Here is a 27,342-nt window from a genome sequence, read left to right on the forward strand (position 1 = left end):
CTTTGCAATTTTAGAAGCTTCAACTTTGATACATAAAACTGTCTTTTTTTTCCTTTTTATTTTGTTTCGTTAATGGAACACTTTTTGTTGTTATTGTATTCTTGGTAAATTCCTCTTTTGTGACTTTTTTTTAACCATATAGACTTTAATATTTTAGATGTTACGTGTACAATTGTTTATCTGCTACAAAATTATTATTATTATAATGTCTATTCTGCCTGCCATTCTGTTTTTCTTGGTGCAGTCACATCTGATTTTCGACGGTCATCCAATGCATCGCGGGCATCACGTGACCATGATCCCAGAAACCTCCTCACCAGGAAGTGACAACCTACATAGGTTTGGGTTTGTTTTGACGATGATGGAGGAAGAAGAATTTGAACTTACTGAAGATTTGGAGGCTATTTTGCATTTGACTCCAGAGGTGCAGTTAGCTATTGAGCAGGTACGCACTTAGCCTCGGTATTGTAGTATAAACAGAAATCGCGCGTTTGTTTTTTCTACTGCTACTAACGTTAGCCGGCTAACCCTAGCAGGGGCTTGACTGAATCTAGTTGTCTGAAAAACACTTAGGTTTATGTAAATTAAACTTCTATGTTAAGAAACTATTTCCGTGTTTATGTAAAACTTAGAGTTTTTAAAGGCATGAAGTATTTAAAATGTTAAAGTTACGTTCGGCGTTCGCGTTTGGACACACTGGAGTCTGGACACGTCGCTAATTGTTTGCTACATGACTCTCATTGACTTTAAATGAAAATATTCTTTCTATATGATTGACACCAGTCAATGTTTTTGTCTTAGGTTTTTCCTAGTCAAGATCCACTGGACAGAACTGATTTCAATGCTGTGGAATACATCAACACGCTCTTTCCCACTGAGCAGGTACAGTAGGAGATCATCATCATGACGTTAGACTGCTTTCTTTAGTTCTTTGGAAAATCATCGTTCAATCCACCGATTTGAGTTAAAGTGAAGTCCAACCCCAATTACACCTCTATAGTTCAGAAATCGTTTGGCCTATTAAGAAGAAAATTACTACTTGTGTTTACTTTGTGTATTTAATATTATTAAATTATTTTAGTTGGATCAACTTTAGGCAGTTCTTTCAAAGTTGCTAGGTTTAATTAGTCATTAGTGTCATTGGTTGATGTAAATAAATTATCACTAAACTGCAACAAAAAAGAGAAAAAGAAAGGCACACAGACCCAAATATTTCACTTAAAAATAGTATTTAAATTGAATGTGAAGAAAGTGACATTTCTGGGTGTCATCATTGATGATGACTTGGAAATCCCATATCAATAATATCAAAATACCTGCAGTGTTACATAAAGGTAAGTCAGTTCTGGATAACAAAGCTCTGTATTTATTGTACAACTCTTTTTTTTTCAATATCTAAATTACTGTATTGAAAATTGGGGAAACATGGAAAACATACTTAAGTCAAAATTTTATTCGACAAAAAAGGCAATAAGAATATCTGCCTGTAACTTCCAAGATCATTCATTATTCATTATTCAGTCATTATTCAGTCAATTAAAAATACTGCAATTAAAAGATTTAGATAATCAAAGTATTTAATATATATATATATATATATATATATGTAATGTAGAAAGCACAATCAGAATTATTTGTCACACATACTAAAGAGATTTGAAAAAAAGACAAAGTGCTTTAAAAGGATGTGAGATTTTCTCTTTGCCAAAATTTTGCAAAAAACAAAGGAAAAGAATTACAAATCACCTTCAAAAACAGAACTGCTTCAAAAATACAATCAATAAACCAAGTAGTTTAATTCCAGGTACCCAAACTTAGAAACAAGACAAAAAATTGAAACAGTACCTTTTTCATTTTAGGGGAAAAAAAGAATAATTGAAAATTGAAGTAGTACTGTGGTACAAATGATTTTTTTTTTCTAAATGTATAACTTTATTCATAATGAAGATTTACTGTAGAGGGTTGTGGAAGTCACTCAAAAGATAAACTGATCCAGATCAGCGTCCTCATGTTGACGCACGCATCGTTTTGTCTTTACGTCTGAGAGATGAAACTGTTGTGTCGGCACAGTTTTAAAACTAATCCTGGGCTTAACTTTGGATGAACGTTAAACTTTTCAGCGAATGTCACCGTCTTTGTGCTGCGGTGGGAACCAAACCAGTAAGATTTGGGATAATTAGCTGATTTAGTGTGGTGATTTTATTGTGGACACTAAATATCAATGACAAGATGAGACAGAAAAACTTGTCAAGAGATTTGTTTTAAGCCGCAGGAACATTTAAAAGAATAATAAATAAAAAAAGATTTACCAAAATGACATATTTCCTTCATTTTAGCGTAACAGGACACTTCAGAAGTAAAACAAGATCATTTAATAATAATTGCCTTTTGTGTGAGTGCTTTTATCTCCATAAGGGGTCGCTGTGAGCCAATGCTTTGTGTTTTTTATTCTATTAGAGCCAATATTTTTTCAATTTGAACTTATATTTAGGTCTCAGGGACAGTGCACATTAAAAGCATCACTGCATGATCCAGAATAGCCCAGTGGCTATTTTTCATCTGTTTCCCCGCACAGATGTTATCATTGTTTACCTAAAGAGCTAAAATTAGCAAGTTAAAATAGTAATATAAAGAATATACAAATGAAAATACACCAACTATAAATAGCTATTGATAAAACAACATTACAAAACATTAAAGATAATGTAAAATACATAATTGCATCAATCATACAAAGGGGGAGAAGCATGTTAAATGTTTTAAAAAAAAAAGGCTTTTGTATTGTTTTGAAAAATTAGAAAACCAATTGATCAAAAATACACCGAATCTTAAATTCCCCCTTTTGTTCTTGTTTTAATTGAAAATCAAACATGACTTTTAGTCAGCTTGATTAAAGATGCCCTTTGTGTTTCATCAATGTTTTTTTTTCTTCCCATCAGTCTCTGGCCAATATAGACGATGTCGTAAACAAAATTCGCCTAAAAATTCGGTAAGCTCCTGTTCTAAACTTCACGGTGATCTTTGTTTTGTTTCACCTTCAGTTGACTAAATGAAAGCTTTTTTTCTGAAATTTACCAGTCGCCTTGACGACAACATCAGGACCGTGGTGAGAGGCCAGACCAATGTGGGTCAAGATGGTAGACAGGTGAGCAAAACTCAAAGTTTTCACCCAGTATTTTTTTATTTTTTGGAGCCTGGAGGTGTTGCATTTTTCACACATTTGTCTGAAAACATTTGTCATGTGTGGATCGATGTTAATAGCTTTGTGTTTCTATAAATGTATCTGAACTAACCAGGTGGAAAAAGGAACGTAACAGTTCAACAGCTCAATAAAAATGCTTCCATTTTCCTGCATCCAGCGACTGGAGTTCACCTTTAGATATTTTCTGTCTTCATTCTGGCTGCCCTGAATTTAGTTTTGCAGTGCTGTGAAGGCTGGAGTCTTGCTGTAACCAAATCACAGAGGCCCGTTCCTTTCCCTTTCCTGCTTTTTCCTTTCTCCATACAGCTTCCACAGAAAAGGACAAGATGACTCAGATTTACTCCCTCAGCTCAACCTGCTTCTTTACCGCAAACTTGTGTGTGAAATGGACTCTGCCATGTAAATTCCTGCTTTATTTTACTACGAAGAAGAAGCAGCTTCCTCACTGTAGCCCTAGGCTTTGTTCTTTCAAGGACGTGTACTTTCTGGGCAAAGCATGAGCGTTCTGACCAGCTCACACAACATGTTGTCCTCTGGCTCTTCAGCTTGGTGGCACCGTCTTTCCCGGTTGACACTAGATCCCTTCCAGACCAGTAAGACGAAAACAGCCACACAGCATCGTTTTTTAAGGTTGTTTTCCAACCCCACAGAGCCATTTCAGCATTTCCAGGGGGGGAAAAATCTTTTCTGCAGATGGAAAAGATGGAGAGGTGTTTATTTCAAGGAGACGATTGAAACAGACATCAACAGAGCAAAACTACGGGGATCAGCAGCTTAGTCATTTCTGCTGGTGACTGAACTCAATTTGAGCCCCACGTTGGTATTATTTATGGAGAGAGATGACATGAGTGTGTTAAAAAGAGAGAAAGTGGAGAAAATCTGGAGTACAATTTCCCTTCTTATTTTCCCTCCCTTTTTTTGGAGAGTAGACACTAATACATTTGTTGGCTTGAGTGTGGAAAGATCTTGATCACACTAAGGTGGACAAAGCAAGTGTTGTTTTTTGTTTTTAGACGTATGATCTTCAGTCGATATTTGAATTATTGTGGATTTTTTTTCACCTTCTGTTTACGTTTGCTGTTTTAGAAAACAATTTAGCGCTGGTTTTGGGGAATTTTGTCTTCTTTTCTGCTAAAAAACAATTCTTACACATTGCATTCTAAGATGCTCCCAGTGTCCCTCCTGTCTTAAAATGCATAGTTTTTACATTTTATGACTCATAACTTTACAGAATGAAAGAATTCTTGCATAACTAGTGCAACAATTACTAAAATATGCCCAAATTCCAGTATTTTTCAAAGCGTGGCCCTCCAGTGGCATCACATCATACTGCGCTCCATAAGTTTTGAGTTTCTTTCAAATCTTTACTTTTGCTAACATCGTGTCCTAAAGAGTGTTTCTCTGAGCAGTTCTCTCATCAAACCAGTGTCTTGGAGGCAAGCAATGTTCCAGATGCTAGTATAGCTGTTTAGTTGATTGAGTTTACGGTCGGTTTAAGCTTAAAAGGCTGAAGTAGAGTTTAATGAGCCCGCCACTTTAAAACTCTCCACTCATGTCTTCCCTGCTTCTCATGTAAACTGACCTGGATCGTGTGTTTCTTAACCCTTGTGCTATCCTTGGCACTTTAACATTGGGAGTTGGGTCATCTAGACCCACTAGACAGTGCGCTGAACCTTTTTTCTTCAATGATTTGTGAACCTCACTGGTGTCCATGGATTACATGAAATCTTTCCACCTTTATCCACCTTTGTCATGGTAGGGAGAACACGTCAATGTAAGGGTGGGGTCCTAGGATAGCTCAAGGGTTAATTCATGTCAGAGATACAGGGGTTGGTTTGAGTTAGATAGCATCTCTGGCGTGGAGGCAGCTGCTGGGCAGTGGTCTTCCGAGCTTTCCCTGAAGCTAAATACAGGAAATGAGCTCTCAACAGCGAGCCAGCTTGACTCGGCTAAGACTGCATGAGTGATGATTGCTCTTTTGGAAGTTCTGGCTTCTTCTCATCTTTTGTTTTCTCAACAATTTCTCTTGGGTTTGGGCTTGTTTTTCTAATCCATTGAAAGCGTTTGTGCGATAAAGTGTGCACCAAACCCATGTTCCACTCAGGGATCTGAAGCCATCCTAAAAATAGCAAATGTGGTTTCTCACTGGAAGCTGTTGTCAAAAAGGAGTACTTTCCCGATGACTCCAATGTTTTGTGAATACCTGGCCAACCCTGGTCCTCCAGAACCACAGCCTTGCCTGTTTTCCAGCTCTCCTTGGACTGCTCGATGCTGACTATCTAGTTCAGGTGTGATCAGGCAGTCCGAAGTTGAAATCACTTGAATCAGCTAATCTGCAGCTAGCTGGGCAAGGAGAACTGGAAAACAGGCAGAGTTGGCCAGCTCAAGTCCAGAAAGTCCAACTTCCCTTCAGAAATAAATCAGCATATAGCCTTTTTTTAATGCTTATTGTTCTAGTTTAGGTTTATCCAAGCTGTGTAGTAGGGTACATGTGTCTGTGTTAGTGAAAAATGAATTTTCCTTCTAAAATATTCTCACCATTCTTAGCAGAAATAGAGAGAACGAGGCCTTTAAACTGCTTGTGTTAAAAACGGAGCATATTTAGTTAATTGAATTGAATAAAACACTTCTTTGGGTTATTATCTGGACGATGTCTTTGGTTTATCAGGGAAATGAAGGCTGTTCTGTCAGGGCCTGTGTATGTCTGTGTGCAGTATGTGTGTGTGTGTCCTTAGAGGTGCCTGTGAAAGTGATGGATTCCAGGGCCAGCTGGTGCCAGCTGTTAGCATTCCTGCTGTGCATGTGTGCCAGCAGAGTTTGAGGGGAGCGGGAGTCGCATCTGCAGTGCCACAACAGCAACAGGCCAAGGGAAGCCAATTAGCCTGTCATTTTGTGTCAGGGCAGTCTCTGTTTTTCGGACTATCAAAGAACAGCTGCCATGTCAGATAATGGAGAACTATTAGAATAGCTCTTTAGTCATCCCACAGACTTAAACGTTTCTGAGATCGTAAAAGCCTCTAATGATATTCTTTAACCTTTATGCTGAGCTTGGCCTCATGGTTTGTTCGTTAGTTTAAGATGTGTCAGTGTTGGATAAAATGGTAACCTGTCATTTAGATAAGCAATTAGTGTGGGATATTATACACACATGCCGGGAATGTGTTGGAGAAATGGCATTGTGTTTTGTTTTTTATTTGAACTTGTCGTGTCCAGCAGCTGAAGGCCTGGACAGATTTTACTGTTGCAATAGGGGGGTTATGAATCTACGAACAAACAAGGTGTCTATTTGTATTGATTATATTTGTATACATTTATTGTTGGATTGGACAAAATAGAAAATACATTAGTCAAAATACGATGTAATTGGATTTGGATTAAAAAATGGTCAAACTTCAGCCTGAAGCTCCGCAGCAAAGCTGATGTTTTTGTTGATGTTCCACACAGAATATCGATTCCACCATATGCTGGCAAAAAATTCATTTGTCAAAACAAAACCGCCTTCCACAAAAGATCCAGTAAAAAAAAAAAGAACCAAAAGAAAAGACTCAAACTCATACGATCGTTCATTTATATCTTAATATTTCACATCCAAGACTCAAATTAATTGTGAATTCACTACCTAAGTCCTTTCCAATATCCTGTCTTTCCTTTTTTTCTTTGTAGAGATTTGCACAAAAAAATCAACTAAAGTTAGACAGAACCATTATGACTCACAAAAAAAAGAAAAAAGGCAACTGCTGAAGCATCCCATGATTCTTCACAAATGAAGGATGAGGCTTCCTGCACCTCTTGAGGGATTCATCTTTCCTGTAGACTGACACCATTTCAAACAAGGGAACAGATGGAAAGCAAAACAGCTGAACTGAAAAAAAGAAGTCATGTTTTATGCTGTAGAGGATGAACTCCTGTGTGTTTGACTTGGTTTTAGAAATTATGATCCACTTCTTCTATAAATTACTTTGGAACAAATGAATCAGCCTGCATGATGTTATGTTGTTTCTTTGTTTTTTTGTTGGTTGATTGTGTTGCAGGTTTACTTTTCATGGGATTTTCCATATTTGGTAAACGATTTTGTCACTGAAGGTTCGGTCAAACCACTTTGGGTTAAAAGCCGTTTGATAAAACATTTCAGAATCTCGTACACGCAATCAAGCATGACCGTAGAAGAATTGTCATTGATGTTTAGTCACATTCCATTCACACAAGTTTGATTGTCCAGTGATTCACAGCGATACACCAGTAACTGCATGACAACAGCCGCAGGGGGTAAAGAAAAAGAAAGGGATATGTTGCAACAGAACTTAACATTTTGGTTTTTAGCATGTCTTTTGCTGCCGTGACACTCTGCTGTTTGTTTTGTGCAGGCTTTGGAGGAGGCTCAGATCGCCATTCAGCAGCTCTTCGGCAAAATCAAAGACATAAAGGACAAAGCAGAGAAATCTGAGCAAATGGTACAAACTCACACACACACCAAGGTGGCTTAGTATGAAGTTATCTATGTTCTAGAACAGGGGTCGGGAACCTTTTTGGCCAAGAGAGCCATAAACGCCACATATTTTTAAATGTAATTTCGAAAGAGCCATACAATAATGTAGTGTCTCTTTCCCACACTGAGGCATGGAGACTTAACCTCATTTAAGGTTCTTTATTCTGGTTACTGCAGACCGCAACAAACGCCGTACAATTAATTCAGCAACTCCTCAATCTCTCCCGCAGAGACGAGAGAGCTTCTCCCAACTTTATATTCGCTCCTGCCGCGTCAGCCCTCCCATTTCCCTTATTCGGCCCACAGCTGAACCCCATTGGTCCAAACTACCTAACAACAGGCTGAGCGACAGAACTGAGAGCCAATCAGATCTCTGCTTGATGCGTTCAATGAACTCCAGAACTTTTAACGCGGCCCAACAGCCATCCAACTCAGTCCGCGACAATATGTTTAAAACTAAATATACAAATGAATGTGTGCATTTGATGTAAATTCAACACTTTTAAAGTACAATAAGTCTGTGGATTCTTTTTAATAACATTGTTATGCTGTTGCTAATAAATGATGAGTATTTCTCGTGGTAGTTTTGCTGATGGTCTAGTCTGGTTGATACGTGGTGAGTTTCTGCTTCATGCAGGCGTTGAGACTTTAAACGTCATCGTAGGTCTGAATGTTCTGTAGATGTGAGACAGACTGCTCACATGCAGACGGGGAGCCAAACACACACTCACACGCTGCAGTGAGTGACGGGCAGCGGGTTTTATGTTATTACAATCCCTGCGCGTTTCACCTGCTGCTGGTCCCCCTCACCCCCACCCTCTGGTTTCTCCCTCACACATCCCGTCCCCGCAACTGCGCGCTCTTTCTCAGAGACGGGAGCGTGCAGTTTTAGGCATGGCAATTCACAGGTTTCCGGCTGGTACAAACTCTGGGAAATAATAGATAATAGTAAAGTGACAATGCTGGCGCTGATTTTCTCTCCAAGCACCGCTACTACTGCGCGCCTCTGGCATCGCATCGCGCCCGAGAAGGACTGGTCTAATGAAAAAAAAAGTATAATTAAAGATTTGTCTGCGAGCCACATGTGACCTTCAAAAGAGCCATATATGGCTTGCGAGCCATAGGTTCCCGACCCCTGTTCTAGAAGCATGTCTGGTCCCAAGAGCCACCACACTTTAACTCCCTCCTCTTTTTTTTTTTTTCTTCTTATGCATCTGGCTTTATTTTTACACACATAGTCTAACTTGTTTGTGCACAGGTGAAGGAGATTACGAGGGACATAAAACAGCTGGACCACGCCAAGCGCCACCTCACTACTTCCATCACCACCCTGAACCATCTCCATATGCTGGCGGGGGGTGTCGACTCTTTAGAGTGGGTACAGCGCATCTTTAACTCAACAAGCATTTCGGAAAACGTCCCCCCAAAAAGCACGTGCCTTTGATCTTTATGAAATGGTGTTAAATCAGTGATGAAAGTCTTCCGGGAATTCCCGGAAATCCGGGTTTTTGAGCAAACCGAACGTACTTTCCGGGAAATAAAGACCTGATCTCTACGGACAAATCGCTTTCCGGATTAAAAAATGGTCTGAAATCAGCTAATTTTAGCTTTATTTTCTATATTTCTCCGCAGATCGCTTCCTCTATGGTCGTGGCCATCTCTCGTCTTCCCGGCCTAATTGACCAATGACGGGACGTTTTAGTTGCTTTCGGATGCGTCGACGGGTCTGATTGGCTCTGTCTGCACCACGTGGTCAGCGTGACTCGCTTCCCTAGAGACCAAAACTAGCGGACCCACGCTAAACTTTCACAAACACATCTGAAGAGTTTGCGATCAAATTTGTGTTAAAATAATGGCAGGCATCGTCATTATTGAGCGTGGTCACGACCTCAGTTGTGAGAAGACGATAAAAAACAAATTGAAGTGGTCTTGGCTGGAAAAAACAGATTTTTAAGGTAGTGTAGGTCAAATACTTTTTTGTGTAAAATAATCTCAAAACCACATTTTGAAAAAATTCAATTTTATGTTTTGAGTTTCAGTTTTTATTTTGAATACATTTCTCTATCTAATTTATTTGTATTTCCTAATTACCATGATTTAGTTCAGTATAGTTGACATTAATTATAAGTATTTGATGGTTTGGACCCGCACTCCCTTAAAAAATAATGTTTACAATGTTTAGTTTAGTTTGTATGTTTGTTTAGATATTTCCCAGATTACTTAGTATTGGTGTTAAAGAATTGATGTATTATGTTATAGAATTATAGTTTAAAGCAGATCCCATATTTTGATGTAGTTATAGTTTGAGAAAACAGTGCAAGTGGATGTTATACATCAGTCATTTCTAAAGCAGAAATAATGTATAAATAACTGAGGTATTTTCATAGAATATCATAGTTACTGGTGTTCTTTTTGCCATTTGGGGCTTTGATGTTACTATATTTTAGCAATTGTATGTTTTGCAGCTTTAAGGAAAAGCGTAGATTGTAGGATTGTGTTACTTTGAGCAATTTTCCAAATTCTTTTTTAGGACCAGCAAGTCCTTAATGGAGAGTCAAACTAGGGGTTTGAATGACAAATCATGATGCTCCAATTAGTCTTAGTTTCTTGATAAAGAAGTGAATAACTAGCTGCCAGAATGCACCAGAATGCATCTAAGACCACGTATTTTTCCAAAATTTCGCTCTGTGCCCGCCATATCGCTCAAAGAAAAGTTCAGGGATTTTTTCCTTGCCTGACTTTCATCACTGTAAATGCTTGACTTTCACGGGCGAGTTGGAGAAAACTCGCCTCGACCACCAGGTGTGTCCGGCAAACACTCGTTGCAATGACTTTTCATTCATGGGGGAGAAGTTTTTCCTGGAGCTTGAGTGTTATTCAGTAGTACTAAGTTGAAATTCATGACATTCTGAAAAATGTCAATCTCTTAGTTTTGAATGAATGTTCATCTCTGCTTTGGAGATGCAGGTAAACACGAAAGTGTTGGGCGATGTAACAATCTATGAAGAACTTTCTACTCAAATCTGTGAGCTGTCATTTTGTTGTTCCAGAGCGATGACCAGAAAGAGGCAGTACGGGGAAGTGGCCAACTTGTTGCAAGGAGTTGTCAACGTGCTTGAACATTTCCACAAATATATGGGTATACCTCAGATCAGGCAGCTGTCAGAGAGGTATGTAACATGCAGACACACACACACACACACAGTTGTACATGTTTAACTGTTTTGTGATCAGCATAACTCTGGAGTTCATTTCCAGTAGCCAGAGGGGAAATCTCTCTGTTGAAATGTTCCACGCATTTTTTATTTATTTCTTTATTTATTTTTCGGACTGAACTGCTGAAAAAGTGGTTTTCAGGATTTGGTGAGGTATTTGTCTATTGCATCCTGTTTATACACACAGACAAGAAGTGTCCCACACATGAGGAAAGCACGGGAAGGAAACTCACTGAATAGGCTTTTATTATACCAGCATTTCTGCTATTGTGAAGCAGTGCAGACCCTTTCAGAAAGCACGTTTATGGCTCTGTGTGTAGATGCCTCTTTTGTTTGTTGAGACTCAGGTTTCGTAGGATGCTTTTAAGGTTGTTCATTCTTGCACAATCTCTGTGCTTCCTGAAGAATTGCATTTATTTATTGGAATTTTTTGTATTTTATTTTTTTTTGCAGTGTTTTCCTATTGACCACTTTGTTGATCTGGGTTATGCTTTTTTGTGCATGTATGAAAAACATTTCCCAACATAAAGAATCAGTTAACGGTCATCTATATTTAGAGCTGTGCTTGCTCTTTTAAAAATAATAATAAAAATAAGTGTCTTTTTTTTTTTTTTTACTCCTCCTGAAATAACCATTAACAAGGGGTCAAAGAAAGGGGCAGAATGCAGAGATGGGTCTTTGCTTTATTGGTTGGTGCAGTTGTTCATGTCACATCCAGATGTGTAGAAAGAAATGTTCTCTGGTAGTGAAAAAAAAAACTTACAATAGTCACAGAAATTTGACTAAAGTCACAATTACAACACAAATTGCCTTTTTTTTTTAAATATTACGAGTCAAACTTGAATTTGCTTTATCCTCTTTTTAAGAAATGGCAATGCAGTTTGGCTTTCTAATGATTTATAGAATTCTTGACTATTCATTTATTAAGAAGAGTTAGTTTTGTTTCTGTACTACAAAACAGAAATCCGGATGATGTACTAGTGCAGTGTTTCTGATCCAAACAAGCAGCAGCCCAGGTGATCCGTTAGTGAAAAAGAGCTATAATAAATAAATGGAGCTGAGGTGAAAGCACACTTTAGACTAATGTTAGGGTTTGGGTTTTTTTTCAGCATTACCGGCTCATTAGCATTCACATTAAAGCTTTATGAGTGCCTACATTTCTCATCATCTCATTTAATTCACTTTCAGGATAATCTTTTGTCCAGACACTCTTTGAACCGTGGCTAAATGGAATCAGAGCTGCTGTCACCTTTGAACAAGTTCAAGTCTGATTTTTTTTTTTTAATTAACCCTCTGGGTCTTTATCATATTATTGAAACAGTCTGTCCCAGTTAAGCTATTATCAACTGAGAGGGAATCAGTGACTGCGCTTGGATTCTAGCAGCATTTTTCCCTCCAGGATACATGTTCTGTAGTTTTCTACTGCAGACTGGAAATCTGTGTTTAATCCACTGATATCAACAAAACAGAATGTTGATTTTCTTTATTTTTGTCCCAATTTAAATGATATATACTATTTTATTTGGTTTTTATTTACTTTTTTCTGAAAAAGCTTGGCCCTTCTGCAGTTTGGAATAGTTTTGTAATTCCTGATCCTTTGTCCCTTTTTTGGGTGTAGAGTAAAAGCAGCTCAGAGTGAGCTGGGAACGCAGATCCTGGCAGATTTTGAAGAGGCCTTTCCTGCGCAAGGCTCTAAGGTAAACCGGACACAAGAAAGTCACCTGGTTGTCTTCTTTTGTTGAGATATAAATCAAAATGTCCTAATTCCCTCTTGCAGAGAGCAGGTGGACCCAGTAATGTGCTGAAAGACGCCTGTCTGGTAGCAAACGTGCTTGATCCTCGAATCAAACAGGAAATCATTAAAAAGTTTATCCGGCAGCACCTCTCAGAGTATTTAGTACTTTTTCAAGAAAATCAAGACGTGAGTCAATATAAGTCATATGCTTTTCTTTTTTAACAATCAACTTCTTTATCTATTATTGTGACCCTTGACTGACCTGACTTCATATTTCATTATGGTGTCTTTTTTTTTTTTTTAGGTAGCTTGGTTGGACAAAATTGATCGGCGGTATGCCTGGATCAAGCGTCAACTGTTGGACTATGAAGAAAAATATGGACGCATGTTTCCTGAAGAGTGGTGCATGACGGAGCGCATTGCTGTGGAGTTCTGCCACATCACCAAGTAAGATGCAGTCAGCGCATACTTGCAACGCCTCCAAAAGAAAAATCCAATCACCTTTTGATCCAATTTAACAGCGTCCCCAGTGGTCTTTCAATTAGAATTATATTATTCACAAAGTTTGTGCAGAGCGGCAGTAGTTTATTAAAAACTCACTTCTGAGTTGTGGGCGGGACTGTTGGCGCAGAATAAGCCTCCACTAGTATCCCATCATTCCTTTGTTTGCACTCTCTCCCAACCTGGCATTACTAGTGAAGCAAAAATGGCGAGCAATATTGCTGCTATCCAAACGTACAGTTTTGAGCCAGCTTGGATGAGGAAAACGGATATATTTGTCTGCAAGTGAATGCCTCAGAATGGAGTGGAGCGGGGAGAGCTTTGGCCCCGCCCATTTCAGTTTCTACGTCACCAAAGAGAGCCTTTTCACACGGCATATTCTCTTTTGCTCCTGAGTTGACTAAAGAAATAATCGGAAAAGCAATTTTAATCTTTTTTTTATCCATTTCCCTCTTCATGAGAGAAATGCTACAACATGTTAAAAACTCCGTTTTCATTGGAGTGGGTCTTTAAATCTCCACATACATCCATAATTTCAGTTTTCTTACCTAGAAGAAAAGGTAAATACATTCAAACAAAGTGTAAAGTCAGCCATCAGGACTTGTTGGGTTTATAAAGTAAGCTCCACTCTTTTGTCAGACTTTACAGTTCTGTATTTAGTTGAACCAAGTGGTCCACACAGGCACTGACCTGTTGTCAGTACCGTAGTTTGTCTTTTACCCCATGACAAATTCCATTGGCTCTGTGTGCTGCTGCTTCCTTTGACTAAAGCTCCTTCCAGTCTGACATGACAGCATTACTGTGCTCAGGAGACCCCATCATTGTTTCATCGTTGTTGACTCTCTCTAGAAGCAACACAAGTCACTGTCACTCTATTCTCCAGTTCTGCCTTTAGGAAGAGAGACATAAATGACACCCAGACTCTGTGGTCCAAGTGCTGTCCTGAATATCCAACAAGTAGGAAACTGCTGATTTAGATATAAAGGAAAAACTAGTTTGAAGGTGGTGAAGAAAAGTGGATCTTTTCCACCAGTAAAACCAGCTTCATTAGTGAGCGTGTGCCGTCAATGAAAGACCAAAAAAAGCTAGATGTATTTTATGGTTAGAGTCTAAAAACAGCAGCATATCCTGTCACCGTGAAGACTCCAATGCTAATTTCATCCTATATATGACTTTACATTTGCAAAATACAAATAAATATGTGCAGCATGCAAAGAAAGCAGCTTTGTGAAAAATAACTTTTTTCCCAATAATCATGCAATGTATTTGGACTACTGGGATTATTGAGTCTAGCAAGAAGAGAAAAGGATATTTCAAAGAGTTTTCGTATTTGGAAGTTAAGACATCCCACTTGATCCATCATTTAAGTTCTGTGAACTCCTTTTTTGATGCTTGAAGGCCGGACTGCAGCTTCCTGCAGTTCTCACTGAAAAAGCAAGATAATAATGGTGTCTGATCTGATTTCTTTCTGTTAATGTAGTTTAAACTTTTGCCGTGGAAAATACACATTTTGGGGGGGGAAGGGAAAAATAAACTTCAAAAACTTGAATTGTCTTTCCAAGACTGCAATATTGACCAAACCTTTGTTTTGTGTGTGTTGTTTAGGGCAGAGCTTGCCAAAGTGATGCGGACTCGGGCGAAGGAAATAGAAGTGAAGCTGCTTCTGTTTGCCATACAGAGGACCACTAATTTTGAAGGCTTGCTGGCCAAACGCTTCACAGGATGCACTTTGACGGACACACCAGGGGTGAGAAAACCCCACACTGATGTATCGTCTGCAGATCATTTAAATTGGGAGTTTGCACGCGCTCCTCATGCACGCATGGGTTCTCTCTGATCACTCTAGCGTCCTCCCACAGTCCAAAAACATGCCTTTAAGATTGATTACTCTAAATCAGGGGTGCTCATTACGTTGATCTTCAAGGACATGAGGGTAGATCGCAGGCCAGCAAAGATAAATAACCATAAAAATCCAAAGTGCTTCTATCCGTCAGCGAATCATAATCCTCACTGATAAAGTACGGACTTGACTGACGTGCAGAACGGCCAATCGGACATCCGCTGAAACATTGTCGTCTCAAAAGTGCCAAAAAAGTGTGAGCACCCTTGCTCTAAATTGTTCCTTAGGTGTGATGTAAATGGATTTCTAGTGCTGGTGCTATTGAAGTTTATAGATACTAATTATTTTCCAAATGTCCCCTCTTGAACCTTTTTTTGGTTCATACATGCTCACTGTTCTGGTTGCTTTCAATTCCATTGTTTGGTGAAACCTTTGTTGAGGGCATTCACATGTTAGCAGTTAAGTCGGAGTTTTAAAGTGGAATTTTTACGGTGCTTTCCGCTCGCACACGTCCTTGATATGCCGCAACCTGAAGACACTTTTAAAACCAGGCCATGTTTTTGTGTGCAGCTGAAAGTGATTAATGCTGGACAGATAATAAAGGACGTTCTTTTGTTAGAACCCAAGTAGGGCAACGTTACTGTGACTTCATAACATATAGGTTTGGAGAGAAAAAAAAAGGATTGTTTACATTTCACTTTTGTACCCTCTGAGTTCTGGGCCTGGCATTACAAACTTAACGATTTCTGAGGAATACTCTGCTTAAAAGTACAGAAAGTTAGGAAATCCTGACCTTAATTTGAAAATCTATCACCCACCGTTGCATTGCTTGGCCATTGCAGCCTTACAGGTGTGTTTTTGTGCAGCAAAAGAGGCCTGAGAGCCCATTAGAGCCAACAAACCCCTTTCTGGAGGATGATGCAGGAGAGGACGTGGGGACAGACAAGGATGGAGGTCTTGCTAAGGTAAGATGACCTTTTGTGTGGACTGTCAGATGTCGCTTTCTCTGATGCCGTTCTCTTTTGAGGGTGAAGAAGCTCGCATTGCAGTGGCGAGCTAACTAGCGTCTTGTCTTTTGCTTTTGCAGCCTAAGAAGCCCAAAGCTCCAGACAACCCTTTCCACGGCATGATCTCCAAGTGCTTTGAACCTCATCTATATGTCTACATCGAATCCCAAGACAAGTAAGCAAACAGATGCTCACTGAAGCAGTGAATATCGAATTAAGATGGTACAGAACCCCAGATTTAGGACCGGCTTGCCTGTAAAGTTGGCAGATAGCTTCATTTTCCAGCGTCTGTTTATCAGTCTCCCCTCCTCCTATATGGTCTGTACAGCACTCATTCTTGCTCTCGCTAAAGTCTCCACTGTGGCAAAAATGTTTCCCATTAGCTGCACAACCACAGGCACAAAAAGAAAAGAAAAGAAAGGCAGAGAGGTTGAATAAGTGCTGCAACAGCATATCTGCCTATTCTTTTCCCTGTTGCTCGCATTTTTTTTTTGGTTGCCTTTCTTCTGCACTCTATGTTTTGTTCATTTTTTTCAATCTTGTTGCCTCTCTTTTTTCTTTCTGTAAAATGTGCTTCTTTTAAGTTTACATTCAGACTTTAGTTCATCTGTCCCTCCAGCTATTTTGGATGTTTTGTTGTGGTTTTGTAAAACCGTTTAGGGAGTTCGGTTCTGATAAATCTGTTCAAGAGAAGAACACTCACCTCTGCTCCAGAAACAACCTGATTTTAGTTCAGTACAAAGACCTTAAAGAGGTCAAGGCTAAATCAGCTTGTCTCCAGTGGGACATGGCTGAATAGAACAGTGGCTGACTTGTTTTGTCTTTGGCTTCAGTTCTGCGTTTGAGTAGAAGTGGGTCAAAACAACTGGCTGTGGACCTGCAGACTGTGGCACAGAGGATTTGGGTGTTTTGTAATATTTTCTTCTGTTTACCATATGAGCTCTGTGCCAGTTTGTCCTTTTTATTTATTCACCGGGTGTTAAGACTTTTTAATTATTCCATCTGTTGCATATCTCTCTGCAGGAACCTGGGTGAACTGATAGACCGTTTCGTGGCCGATTTCCGCGCCCAAGGCCCACCCAAGGCAGGCACAGAGGAAGGTGGAGCAGTGCTGCCCAGCTGTGCTGACCTGTTCGTCTATTACAAAAAGTGTATGGTGCAGTGTTCTCAACTGAGCACTGGAGAACCTATGATTGCTCTAACAACCATCTTCCAGAAGTTCCTTAGAGAATATGCCTGGAAGATTCTCTCTGGAAACTTGCCAAAGTAAGGCTGATTTTATTTCGTGTTTTCAAAGTAGTTTTCAATAAAATATGTACAAGAATTTGCATGTAATAAGAGCGAATTTTGTGTTTAATCGACCATGAAACAGAAGTTTACTTTCACTCCCAGAAAGTTTATCTAATTGATTATGATTCTCAAATGTATGATTTATTTAAGAATCTTTCTCTAGTCCTGTATTTTTGTTTGGAATTTGTGGTTTAAATTCCCACTTCAATCCTATCTTGATCTGTTGTAAAGGTGTTCCCAGGGGACTTTTAGTTAGGATTATTTCAAAACCTGTGTTTCTAGGACAAAGTTTGTGCGGAATGGCAGGAGCTCATCAGAAATTCGCCACTCAGTTGTGGAAAAGTGGCAGGGAAGTTAGTCTCTGCTGATATCCCATCATCCCTTTGTTTAAACTCTCTCCTGCTAGCTTACAGCCCCTCACCACCCCAACCCAACATTACTGGTGCAACAAAAATGGCGAGCTAAATCGGAGCTATCCAGCCGTACAGTTTTAAGCCAGATGTCAGCTGAGATGAGGAAAATGAAGACGTTGATGAATCTGTGTGTCTGCATCAGAATGGATGCACCCCCTGCAGTTTTAATTCTTTCATATATGTTCTCTCTCATGAGAGAAATGCTAGAGGAACATGCTAAAGACACCAAAAGCCCGATTTTCATTGGAGTGGGTCTTTAAATATGCAGGGGTGGAATTAAAAAAAAAAGTATGCAACCAAACAAAAGAGTATCAGGAAGTTTGTTTGCTCTGCATCTCTCCGTTTCTAACAAATGAAATGCTTCTAGAACAGCCCTAGTTGAGATTTTTTGGCGACCAAAGTTATCATAAAGGGAAAATTATAAAGATTTTCTTTTTTTTTTCAATAAAAATGACTGTTTTTTGTTTATCTGGTTTGCTACCAGATAAACTACCGTACATATTTCTGTATTGTAAAAAAAAAAAAACCACAGACATGTTTAAAAGTCTCTTACGCCCATATTTGCTAATTATTTGGAGTAGAGCTGTCAGTGTGGGAGTTGAGTTTGAATGGTGCTCTTTGTGTTTGATGGATTAGCCTCCTCCAGTATGTTAGGAGTGATCTGGGGTTAGTTACATTGTGGCAAACCCTAATATGCTAACAGTAAAAACATCTCTGGCTGCATCCAAAGATCATCGCTGAGTGGATCCACACAAATGCACTCTTTTTTTTTTTTTTTTGCAGCTGCGCAGTTTTGCTTTGATATGAGCTCTGTTAAATATTGTCAGAAACGCTCTCTAAAGGTTTGCACACAAACTCACAATTGCATATGTTCATGCGGGGTGGTGTATTCATTTTTTAGGTTTTGAAAGTGACCTCAAAGGAACTCAAGTACGTTGTGGCTTTGGTCACATGGCTGTGCTATGATCGTTATTAATGAATAGGTTGCACTGGGGTTACCCCTCTTTTACATCTGTTTGCCCATTGTGTTTCACTTTAAAAAAGAAAAAGCCCCTTCTGTATCTTGGTTTTTATAAAAGAGTTTACATCAACTGCTCTTTTGCCTTTTTTCTCTGAGGTTCCACTGGAATCCAGTTGTTTTTTTCTTTTAAATGGCACTTTTTGTCTGATTGCTACCTCGACGTCTTTATGACCGCTCTGTCCAGATCCAGCAGCAACAGCGGGGTTCTGACTATCACCAGTTTGCTAAAGGAAAAGGAGGGCTATGAGGCATCAAAGTTCACCGTAGATGAACTCTGTCTGATTTGCAGCATTCTTAGTACTGCAGAGTATTGTCTGGCCACCACTCAACAGGTACTCATTTTTTTTTTAAAAATTTTACAAAATACAAACATGGTTTTGTGTTAATATATACAAAAAAACATAATTATAAGTGACAGATTTATGTAAACTTGAGCAATTTATTTAATGTGATTTTCCTGTTTGTTTGAATCCCATCTAGTTGGAAGAGAAGCTGAAAGAAAAAGTCGATAAAGTCCTGACTGAGAGAATCAATCTGACCGGGGAGATGGATACTTTCAGCACGTACGTGACCACTGCAGAGTAGTATTTTATAGTATAATAATGAGCCTTGTTTAAATAGTCTTTTAATGGTGTCCATTTCACGTTTTCACAGTGTCATCTCAAACAGCATCCAGCTGCTAGTGCAGGATCTGGATGCTGCCTGTGATCCTGCTTTGTCGGCTATGAGCAAGGTTAAACACACGCTTAGATGATGCAATGGAAATCGCACTAAATCTGACTGTTATCATGTATTTACAGCAGAAACTTTTGATTAATTTTACTGAAGTACACAGTTAAGAGATAGTGTTAAACGTCGGCGAAAATTTACTCTGAAAGTAAATTTTGCTCCCTGCAGTAAATTGATAAATAAAGATTGTCATTTCAGCCACGTGTTAAGAGGCACTGATGTCTCAGCTCTTTCCTGTGGTCTTCCTCCTCTTCTTCAGATGCCGTGGCAAAGCGTGGAGCACGTGGGGGACCAAAGTCCTTACGTCACGTCAATCATCATGCACATTAAACAGAACGTCCCAATCATAAGAGACAACCTTGCCTCTACGCGCAAATACTTCACTCAGTTCTGCATCAAATTCACAAAGTAAAGCCTCAAAAACTCATTTATCACACATTTAGAAATTGAAAAACACCCCAGTTCTAAAGTTCTCTCTGCATCTTTTTCTTTTAGTTCTTTCATTCCTAAATTCATCAACCACCTGTTTAGATGTAAGCCTATCAGCATGGTGGGAGCTGAACAGGTGGGCTTAACTGTTAAACCGCTTTTCTTTTGTTGTTTTTCTGAGCAATGATCGACACTACAAGGTTTTAACACTGACTCCATGTGAACTCCTCCCCCAGCTGCTCCTCGACACTCACTCTCTGAAAACCGTCCTGTTGGATCTGCCCTCCATCGGCTCCCAGGTCCTCCGCAAGGCGCCTGCCAGCTACACAAAGATAGTGGTGAAAGGCATGACTCGAGCAGAAATGATCCTTAAGGTGAGGAGTTTGGGGGGTGTAGAAGAGTGTCTTCAATGCCAACTGGTTGGCTTCTGCACCGGCATTTTCTGTCTATGCCGCTTTTAATTGCAAATAAATAGAAGTTATGAATAAAAGCCAATCTCGCCTCCCTTTGAAGACTTTTAGAAAAACACTCAACCTTGCGTCTAAGGCCACTAGAGATTAATCTAAACAGTTTACCTTTCATGTTTAAACTCAGCCTGAACTTGGATCGTTTTAGCTGATGGGCTCTCCTGAGAGTTTCAGCTTAACTATAAACACAAGATTTTCAACTTGGAGTTGAGTAAAAACCAACTCTTAGGAGAATAAATATTTTATAGCATTAACCTCAGTTACAAAATCCACATGAACCATTTTTATAAAGTGAAGTCTGAACAGGTTTATTTCTTTTTGGAAAAAACGTGAGGCTATGCAACAATTCTTGGTATTTTCACCAAGAATTGTCAGAAATATCTGACTGGATTTATCAATGGATGGTCCGTCTTGTTAAAGTTACTTGATGAGGTCAACTTTAAATGTTTTCTTGAATGAGTCAGTTGAGCAGCACCTAGTTTATTTTGGGCAGAACAGCCCTTTAATTGCTCCTTTAAAGCGCTGCACAACAGCTTTTATGAGCATGTTTCACCAAAATAACTCATCTCACCTGAGGCAAGGAGAGAACATGACAAACAGACCTGGTTTAATGAAGGAGGAACGGGCCGGCGCAAAAACACATATCCCTAAAGCCTGCCTGTTACTGAGTCAGCGGAGAAAGCCAGGGAAAACAAGAAACTCACAAATATATAGTCTTCCATGTTGGAAGTTGTTTACAGTTAAGAGGGCAATCACAGGATTCAGCCATTTTGCCTCCCCTCGAAATTACCTTATGAGACTCTTGAGGACACTGGTATGTGGCTGGCAAAGCTTAACCCCACCCTAATTAGCAGCCTCATGAGTGTAGAAAAATGCACATGCACCCAGAGGACATGACAGATCTCCTTTCTTTCTTCCCCTCTCAGTGTTTACAGCCCTGCTCTAACCATGCTGTCTTGCTTTTACAGTAAAACTGTGGATCAGTGGCAAACTTTAATGACCTCTGCTAAACTTCATCTCTGATTCAGATATTCAGAACGCTTGACTTCTGTCTTGGATGCCTAGTCTAACAACCACTTGTCATTCATTATGTCTGCTTTTGGTCAATGCAGCTCGTCTAGAACCAGCTTTTGTTCCCCAGAAGACAGTCCTTAATAAATAAGTTTCCACTCATCTTCCTTGCATTAAGAATGATATTTAGAAGGATTTGATGGCATTCATCCCAGCTCCCATTTGTCTAGTTTTTTTTCTAAATTCTGATGCCAGCGGGCCCCATTCAGCTGGAATGAATCTTTGTGGTTGTGTTAAACTCTCACTCATATAGATGACACTTAACAACGCCTTTGGCTTAATGTACTACAGAAACATGAAAACAAATGATAATAGAAGCAAACAGGTTTTTACACTGGAGGATGGTTGACGGGTTTTTTAGGGGCTTGAATGATCTTCATGGTTTTTATACTATGGACAAATGTAGTCGTTATTTAAAAGAAAGAAAATGTGTCACTTCAATCAAAGTTTAAGCACCTTTCAAAAATAAAGACAAAAACGCCTCACTTTGTGAGAACTAAAAATGATTCTTCCCCAAGGGGAGAATTAGCTTTTTTTTAAAAATGGTTGTGGTGCACTCCACTGTATTATAAAATAAAATAAAAATAACATAAGCATATAAAGACAAGATGCTTAACATAAATCTTTAGTGTAAAATAATGCATGACACCAAATTGTAACTATGGAAGTTTTTCTGTTCCATCAGATTCTGATTTTTTAAACTGAACAGAATAACTTCTATAGTAACTACCCTAGAGTAATAGATGACATGAATACGTAAAAGTAAAAAAGTGTGCTAATATGATACTTTAATCATGAAAATCTCTAAACTATCATAACATACAGTTTTAAGCCTTACCATGTCGGTTCAAACTTGGTTAATAGTAGAAATGTAAGAATATGATCAGAGGCAATCCCAAACTCAGGATTTGACGGTTGCCTGTCAAAGACCGCAATCTGTATTGAAGGGGCAAACATAAAAATAACATTTTCAGATTCATAGAAATTTGCCACAAGTACCTTTTGTAATAATCATACAATTAAACTACACAGAAGGGAGAAAAACGTTTTTAACCAGACATTTAAAGTCTTTATTTCTGTTTTCAAGTTGCATCAATTTCTGGTAGGAAATCCTTGTTTGATGAGCAGACCCCTAGTGGTGACATTATGAACTGCCTCTAGTTTAAGTTATTGTTTAAAACAAACTGAATGTCTCAAGCTACAGAACACAGTGGGCATGCGACAGGCGTGTTCTTAAATCTGCATTTAGCCCATGGTTTTCATACTGGGCAAGCAGGGGGGGGATTCTTCTTTTTCATTTTCTGCTGTTTTCTAGCTCATGTCTGCCACCTACAGTTGGAAGAGGCTTAGTGCAAAGTGGCAAAGTGGTGCAAATCTTGCTCCAGGCTTTCTCTTTCACAGCTCTCTTCCGATATATGGCTCTGTTGTGATAACAGACTTGTCATAGAATTCCAGCTGGGGACAAACTCCACTTCTTAATTTCGCCTCCATGATCAATTTTCAAACGGTTGACAGTAACGTAAATTAAAGGGAGTGTCATCCATTGGTCTCTACCGAATCATAATACCTGATTGGTGAACATTCAACGTGCGTTCTACATTCTGTATGTTAGTCAATTCCCGCATGAACGCAGGAATTTTGAGCCCAAAACGCACATTTACACAGACTTTTCATTGAGAGTGGTTGCTTGACCCTCGATTAAATCCGGCATCCATGCTTTTGTGTCCTCCTGTATTTTTCCTGACCCCCAACTCTGTTAGCAGCAGATGGGGAGTTTGGCCTCTTGTGGGGTGTGTCTAGTTGGAGCAGTGATATTTAACCTCCTGAGATCCATCCCCTGGGGTTAATATGGTTAAGAAGAGTTCTTTTTCATTTTGTGGACCTGAAAAAAAGGAAGAAAAAAAACAATTGTAAAGAGCTACAGATTTCTTACAGGTTTCTTTTTCTCGATTTGTTTTGGAAAAGTGGTTCTCCACAGTCAGTTGTTTTCACCATGGGATAAAGACTGCATAAGAGTCTAAAAGACAAACCTGGGGAAAAAAGGGTCTGTACTGAAGTTTCTCTTTGCTGACCTCGAATCATTTCAAATGCAGCTGTAGTTAAATTAAGCTTAACATCTCTGTGACACATCTTTTGGAGATAAAGTGTCACTTTGTGCATTTTTTATGTTACCGTACTTTAAAACAGCCTATGTCTTGGTTCTGTTATTGAAGTTTGGTTCCAACTTTTGGCACGTCCACAAACAGGGACATCTCATCTGCTCCCCACGTCTAATAAGGGCAAACGGTTGAAAAATAAACACAGTAGTGTAAGTTTTGGTTGTTTTCAACAAACAATTCATCCCTGAGAAGTAGAAATCAGAATATTTGCCATCAGTCTGTTTGAGCCAAGAGTTCTGTAAGCCAGTTGTTAGGTTCAAAGCGCATTGGACTCTTTTTTTTTTTTTTTTTCTGTACAGAAGGCCTCTCCAACCCATGCAAACCTTGTGAGACGTGGCTGTTTTCCACACTTGCCCAGCCCTCAACAGCTTCAGCCTTCTCTCCCTCCTCTGAAGTTTTCTTCTGGGGAGCATTTCAAAGACAGTCCCCATCCCCACCCTTGCTCAGCTTGAATGTTTCTCTCTTAAACCCTCCATTTCTCTCTCTCTCTCTCTCTCTCTGTCTTTAAACCCATTTTCGTTCCACACTTACCCTCCCCATTCTTTTGCTTTTTAAAAAGTCCCTTCAGGCTTTCCCTTGGACGTTTGCCAGCGCAGTTGCTAAGTAAATCACTCAGTCAGCAGGGCCGGCAAGAAGGCAGAGAATTCCACAGAATGCTGCACATCCCATTCTAGCTTTTCCTGTGCTGTCGGCTCTAAATGCAGCTCCTCGTATACATTTTAGCATAAATAAAATATGTTTACAGATAGGAGCATTTTTTGCAGTGACGCGCATGGCTGGATTAAGTGGGGTTGTCAGCCATTTGGGGCTGCAAAAGAAAAGAAAAATAGTAACCATCCCTGTTTCTCCCTTTTCCATTTAAAAAAAAAGTAATATTTTATTTGCAGAGGTTTGTTTTTTTCTCATTTTGACTTTTTTTTCAATTCCTAAATCTATCCACAGTTTGAAGAATTAAAGAAAACTCTTGCCCACTCATATATGGTGCTATTTCTGCGTAAAATCCTAAAAACCCAACTAGCAGAAGAATCGCCAGTTTTAGCCTTACTGCAACCATAACAGGTGTTTTTCTTTTATTTATTTGTTTTTATCTAGCTCTTTCATCTGGCCCATGACCAGACCATGTGGGATCATTTCCCAAAAATCCCCTGGGCTCATCCCACGATGTCTGAAAGCAAACTGAGCTCTGAACTGTTTTTTTACAGGTGGTGATGGCTCCACATGAACCCCCAGTGGTGTTTGTTGATAACTACATCAAGCTCCTGGCTGATGGCAATCCTGAGACTTTCCAGAAGGTTCTGGATATGAAAGTAGGTCACAATTAAGTTCTCCAAAACTGTGGGAAAGGTGATCCTCATCCTCTGTGTGAGAATGAAAGACCACAAACGGTGGCGATTTCTTTCGTCCAAAAATTATTTTTTTAAAAGGTTCATTTTCTGCTTTTGTCATCCCTCATTTTTTTTAAGGGAAAGGAAATTGTTCCCAAAAAATGTCAAAAACTTACTTTGTTTGTCATCATTTTATTTATGAAGCAAAATCTTTCTATTTTTCAGAAGAATACTCCAATACTTTTTAATAAAATTCAGAAAGGAATCTTTAAATACTTTTTTGGTTGGAAAAATAGTAAAGCTAATCTGTTTTGTCTGTATTGCACCAATTTAGGAACATTTTTCACCCTGACTTGCCATAACAGGTTTTTATCCTTACATTACTAAGTCAAGTCCTTTCATTCAGTACAGTCCATTTCTTAACCTGAGTTTTTTTTTCTTTTTGTAAATCTACATTTCAGACGGGAAACTAAACCTTACATAATGTTGCATCTTTCTTCACTACGTTTTCTTCCGCTTGTTTTCTTAACTGCAGTGCTCTTTGAGATTAGTAGAGGAAGTATTTGCAGAAATACTTCAAATACAAGTACTTGCATATGAGCGCAGTCACTGCTTTTTGATTGTTCTTACCTGATGTGATGCACAGGCATAAACTGCATATAGATCCTAACCTGTCGTGTGAAGCTTTTTCCTTCCCTCCTCTTTATTTCCAAGTTTTATCAGTCTAATTCACATCATACCTAGCCCTAACCGTTTTTCCACTTCTGTTCCAGTTTTGTATACTAAACACATGTGTGTCTGCAGGGACTGAAGCGCAGTGAACAGAGCAGCATGCTGGAGCTATTCAGACAAAGACTGCCCACTCCACCCTCTGGGAACGACGGCGGCCCCTCTCTGTCTTTTAGCGCCCCCACTCCTGAGCAAGAGTCCTCTCGGATCCGCAAACTAGAGAAACTCATCAAGAAGAGGCTGTGAACACAACCCTCTTCCTCACAGACAGCTGCTGATGTATGAGGGACTGAAATAAAAGCATCCCAAAACAAAGACTACTACAGTAAAGGAACATCCCTATGAGAAGCTAAGAAACAGACCTGTAGATGAAGATCCAAAAATATTGAATTAATAAATGTAGCTGAATTCTGCTGGCCTTGTGCCACTATAGTTCACATATGTTTCAGGTTTATTGTTATTCTGTTCTCTTTATTTATTTATTCACCTTTTTTCAAATGGTAATCATTAGACAGAAATGTGGATGTTTAAGGACAACGTTTGGAAAAGGATTCCAGTCTCTTTGCAATGAAATTGGAAAAATGGATGGAGGCTGAAACTATGAAAGAAAATAATATTGCTAATAACAGATACAAAGATTAGGGTCATTTTAATTAAAAATATAAAAGCTAAGGGATACAAGAAAAAGCCTCATACATCCAAATGAAAGGCAATGCTGTCAAAGCAATGTTTGAAAACAGCTTAAAAGGAACTAATATTACATCATGAATTATTTATTTGCCTTTTTTTTTCTCGTGTTTTGTCAGTTTTAGTTCTTTCTACTGATGTGGCCTTCAGCTGCTTTGCAGATTTCCATCTGAAAGATCATCTTTGCTGCATTCAGTGAACATGAAGGATTCTAGACAAAAAGAGCAGGTTCACTGACTTCTGTCGCTGAAAATCATTTGAACAGCCTGTGGATGGACGATGAGGAAACTTCCTTGGCAGCTGGTTGCTGTTTCATGTGCAAAATACTTGTGTAATATTTCCACCTCATTTTAAGACACTAAGAAGTCAGAGTTTTGCTCTGAAAGCTTCTGCCTTCTTCCTTATTGTGCTGCATGTAATTCACAATCTATGAGTCTGACGTTAACGTTTTTTCTCAAGATTCTAGTCCTTGAAATAAACGTTATTTGATTTGGTTAAAAACTGTTGACTTTTTTATTTCTGTACTTTTAACATGACATGCATCGTAGATGTTTGTACTTTTCATGTTTTGTTGAGGCTTTTTTGGACCTATTGACACATAATCTGATTATTTACCCCCAAAAAAATCCTCAGCACGTTTGGCTGCATGGCTTGAATTATTTCATCAGTGATTCTCAGTCTGTCTTTGTTGGTAGGATGTATTTTGTGTGGACGATCATTTTCATTCAAATACCCCCTGATCCAGCACAACGCATTATGAGGTTGGTTAATTTCATCAACAAACGGCAAAAGCTTGTGGAGCATTTAAACGTTATTAAAAGAAAAAAAATTAAGGCCTGCATAATTTTTGATTTTATTGTTTTTTTTTTTTTAATAAACTCTGGACATGAAGGCCTGAAATGATCTGGATGTGATTACAGTCAGGGGTGTCATCTGGCTCCAAGCCCCTAAAGTGCTTAGAAAACCAACATATAATCATATCACGTCATGTATCTTTATATCGATCTTCGCCTTTAAACTATCCAAGATATCTTAT

General features: G+C 39.0%; 1 protein-coding gene across 1 annotated transcript; it reads left to right on the forward strand.

The window, feature by feature from the left end:
• Positions 1-249: 249 nt before the first annotated feature.
• vps53 (VPS53 subunit of GARP complex) lies at positions 250-26,807 on the forward strand. The gene is made up of 22 exons (XM_004075449.5): positions 250-445; positions 802-882; positions 2,940-2,989; positions 3,079-3,145; positions 7,567-7,653; positions 8,947-9,062; positions 10,739-10,858; positions 12,522-12,600; positions 12,681-12,824; positions 12,943-13,085; positions 14,745-14,886; positions 15,846-15,944; positions 16,067-16,161; positions 17,010-17,252; positions 18,895-19,042; positions 19,191-19,273; positions 19,365-19,443; positions 19,699-19,847; positions 19,935-20,004; positions 20,105-20,242; positions 24,768-24,872; positions 25,695-26,807. Exons 1-22 carry the CDS (start codon positions 272-274, stop codon positions 25,863-25,865), a joined length of 2,583 nt encoding a protein of 860 aa, XP_004075497.3. The 5' UTR covers positions 250-271; the 3' UTR covers positions 25,866-26,807.
• Positions 26,808-27,342: the final 535 nt, after the last annotated feature.

The sequence above is a fragment of the Oryzias latipes genome, chromosome 13 (assembly GCF_053564925.1).
Source record: "Oryzias latipes strain Hd-rR chromosome 13, Olatipes_Hd-rR_3.1".
Lineage (NCBI taxonomy): Eukaryota > Metazoa > Chordata > Actinopteri > Beloniformes > Adrianichthyidae > Oryzias > Oryzias latipes.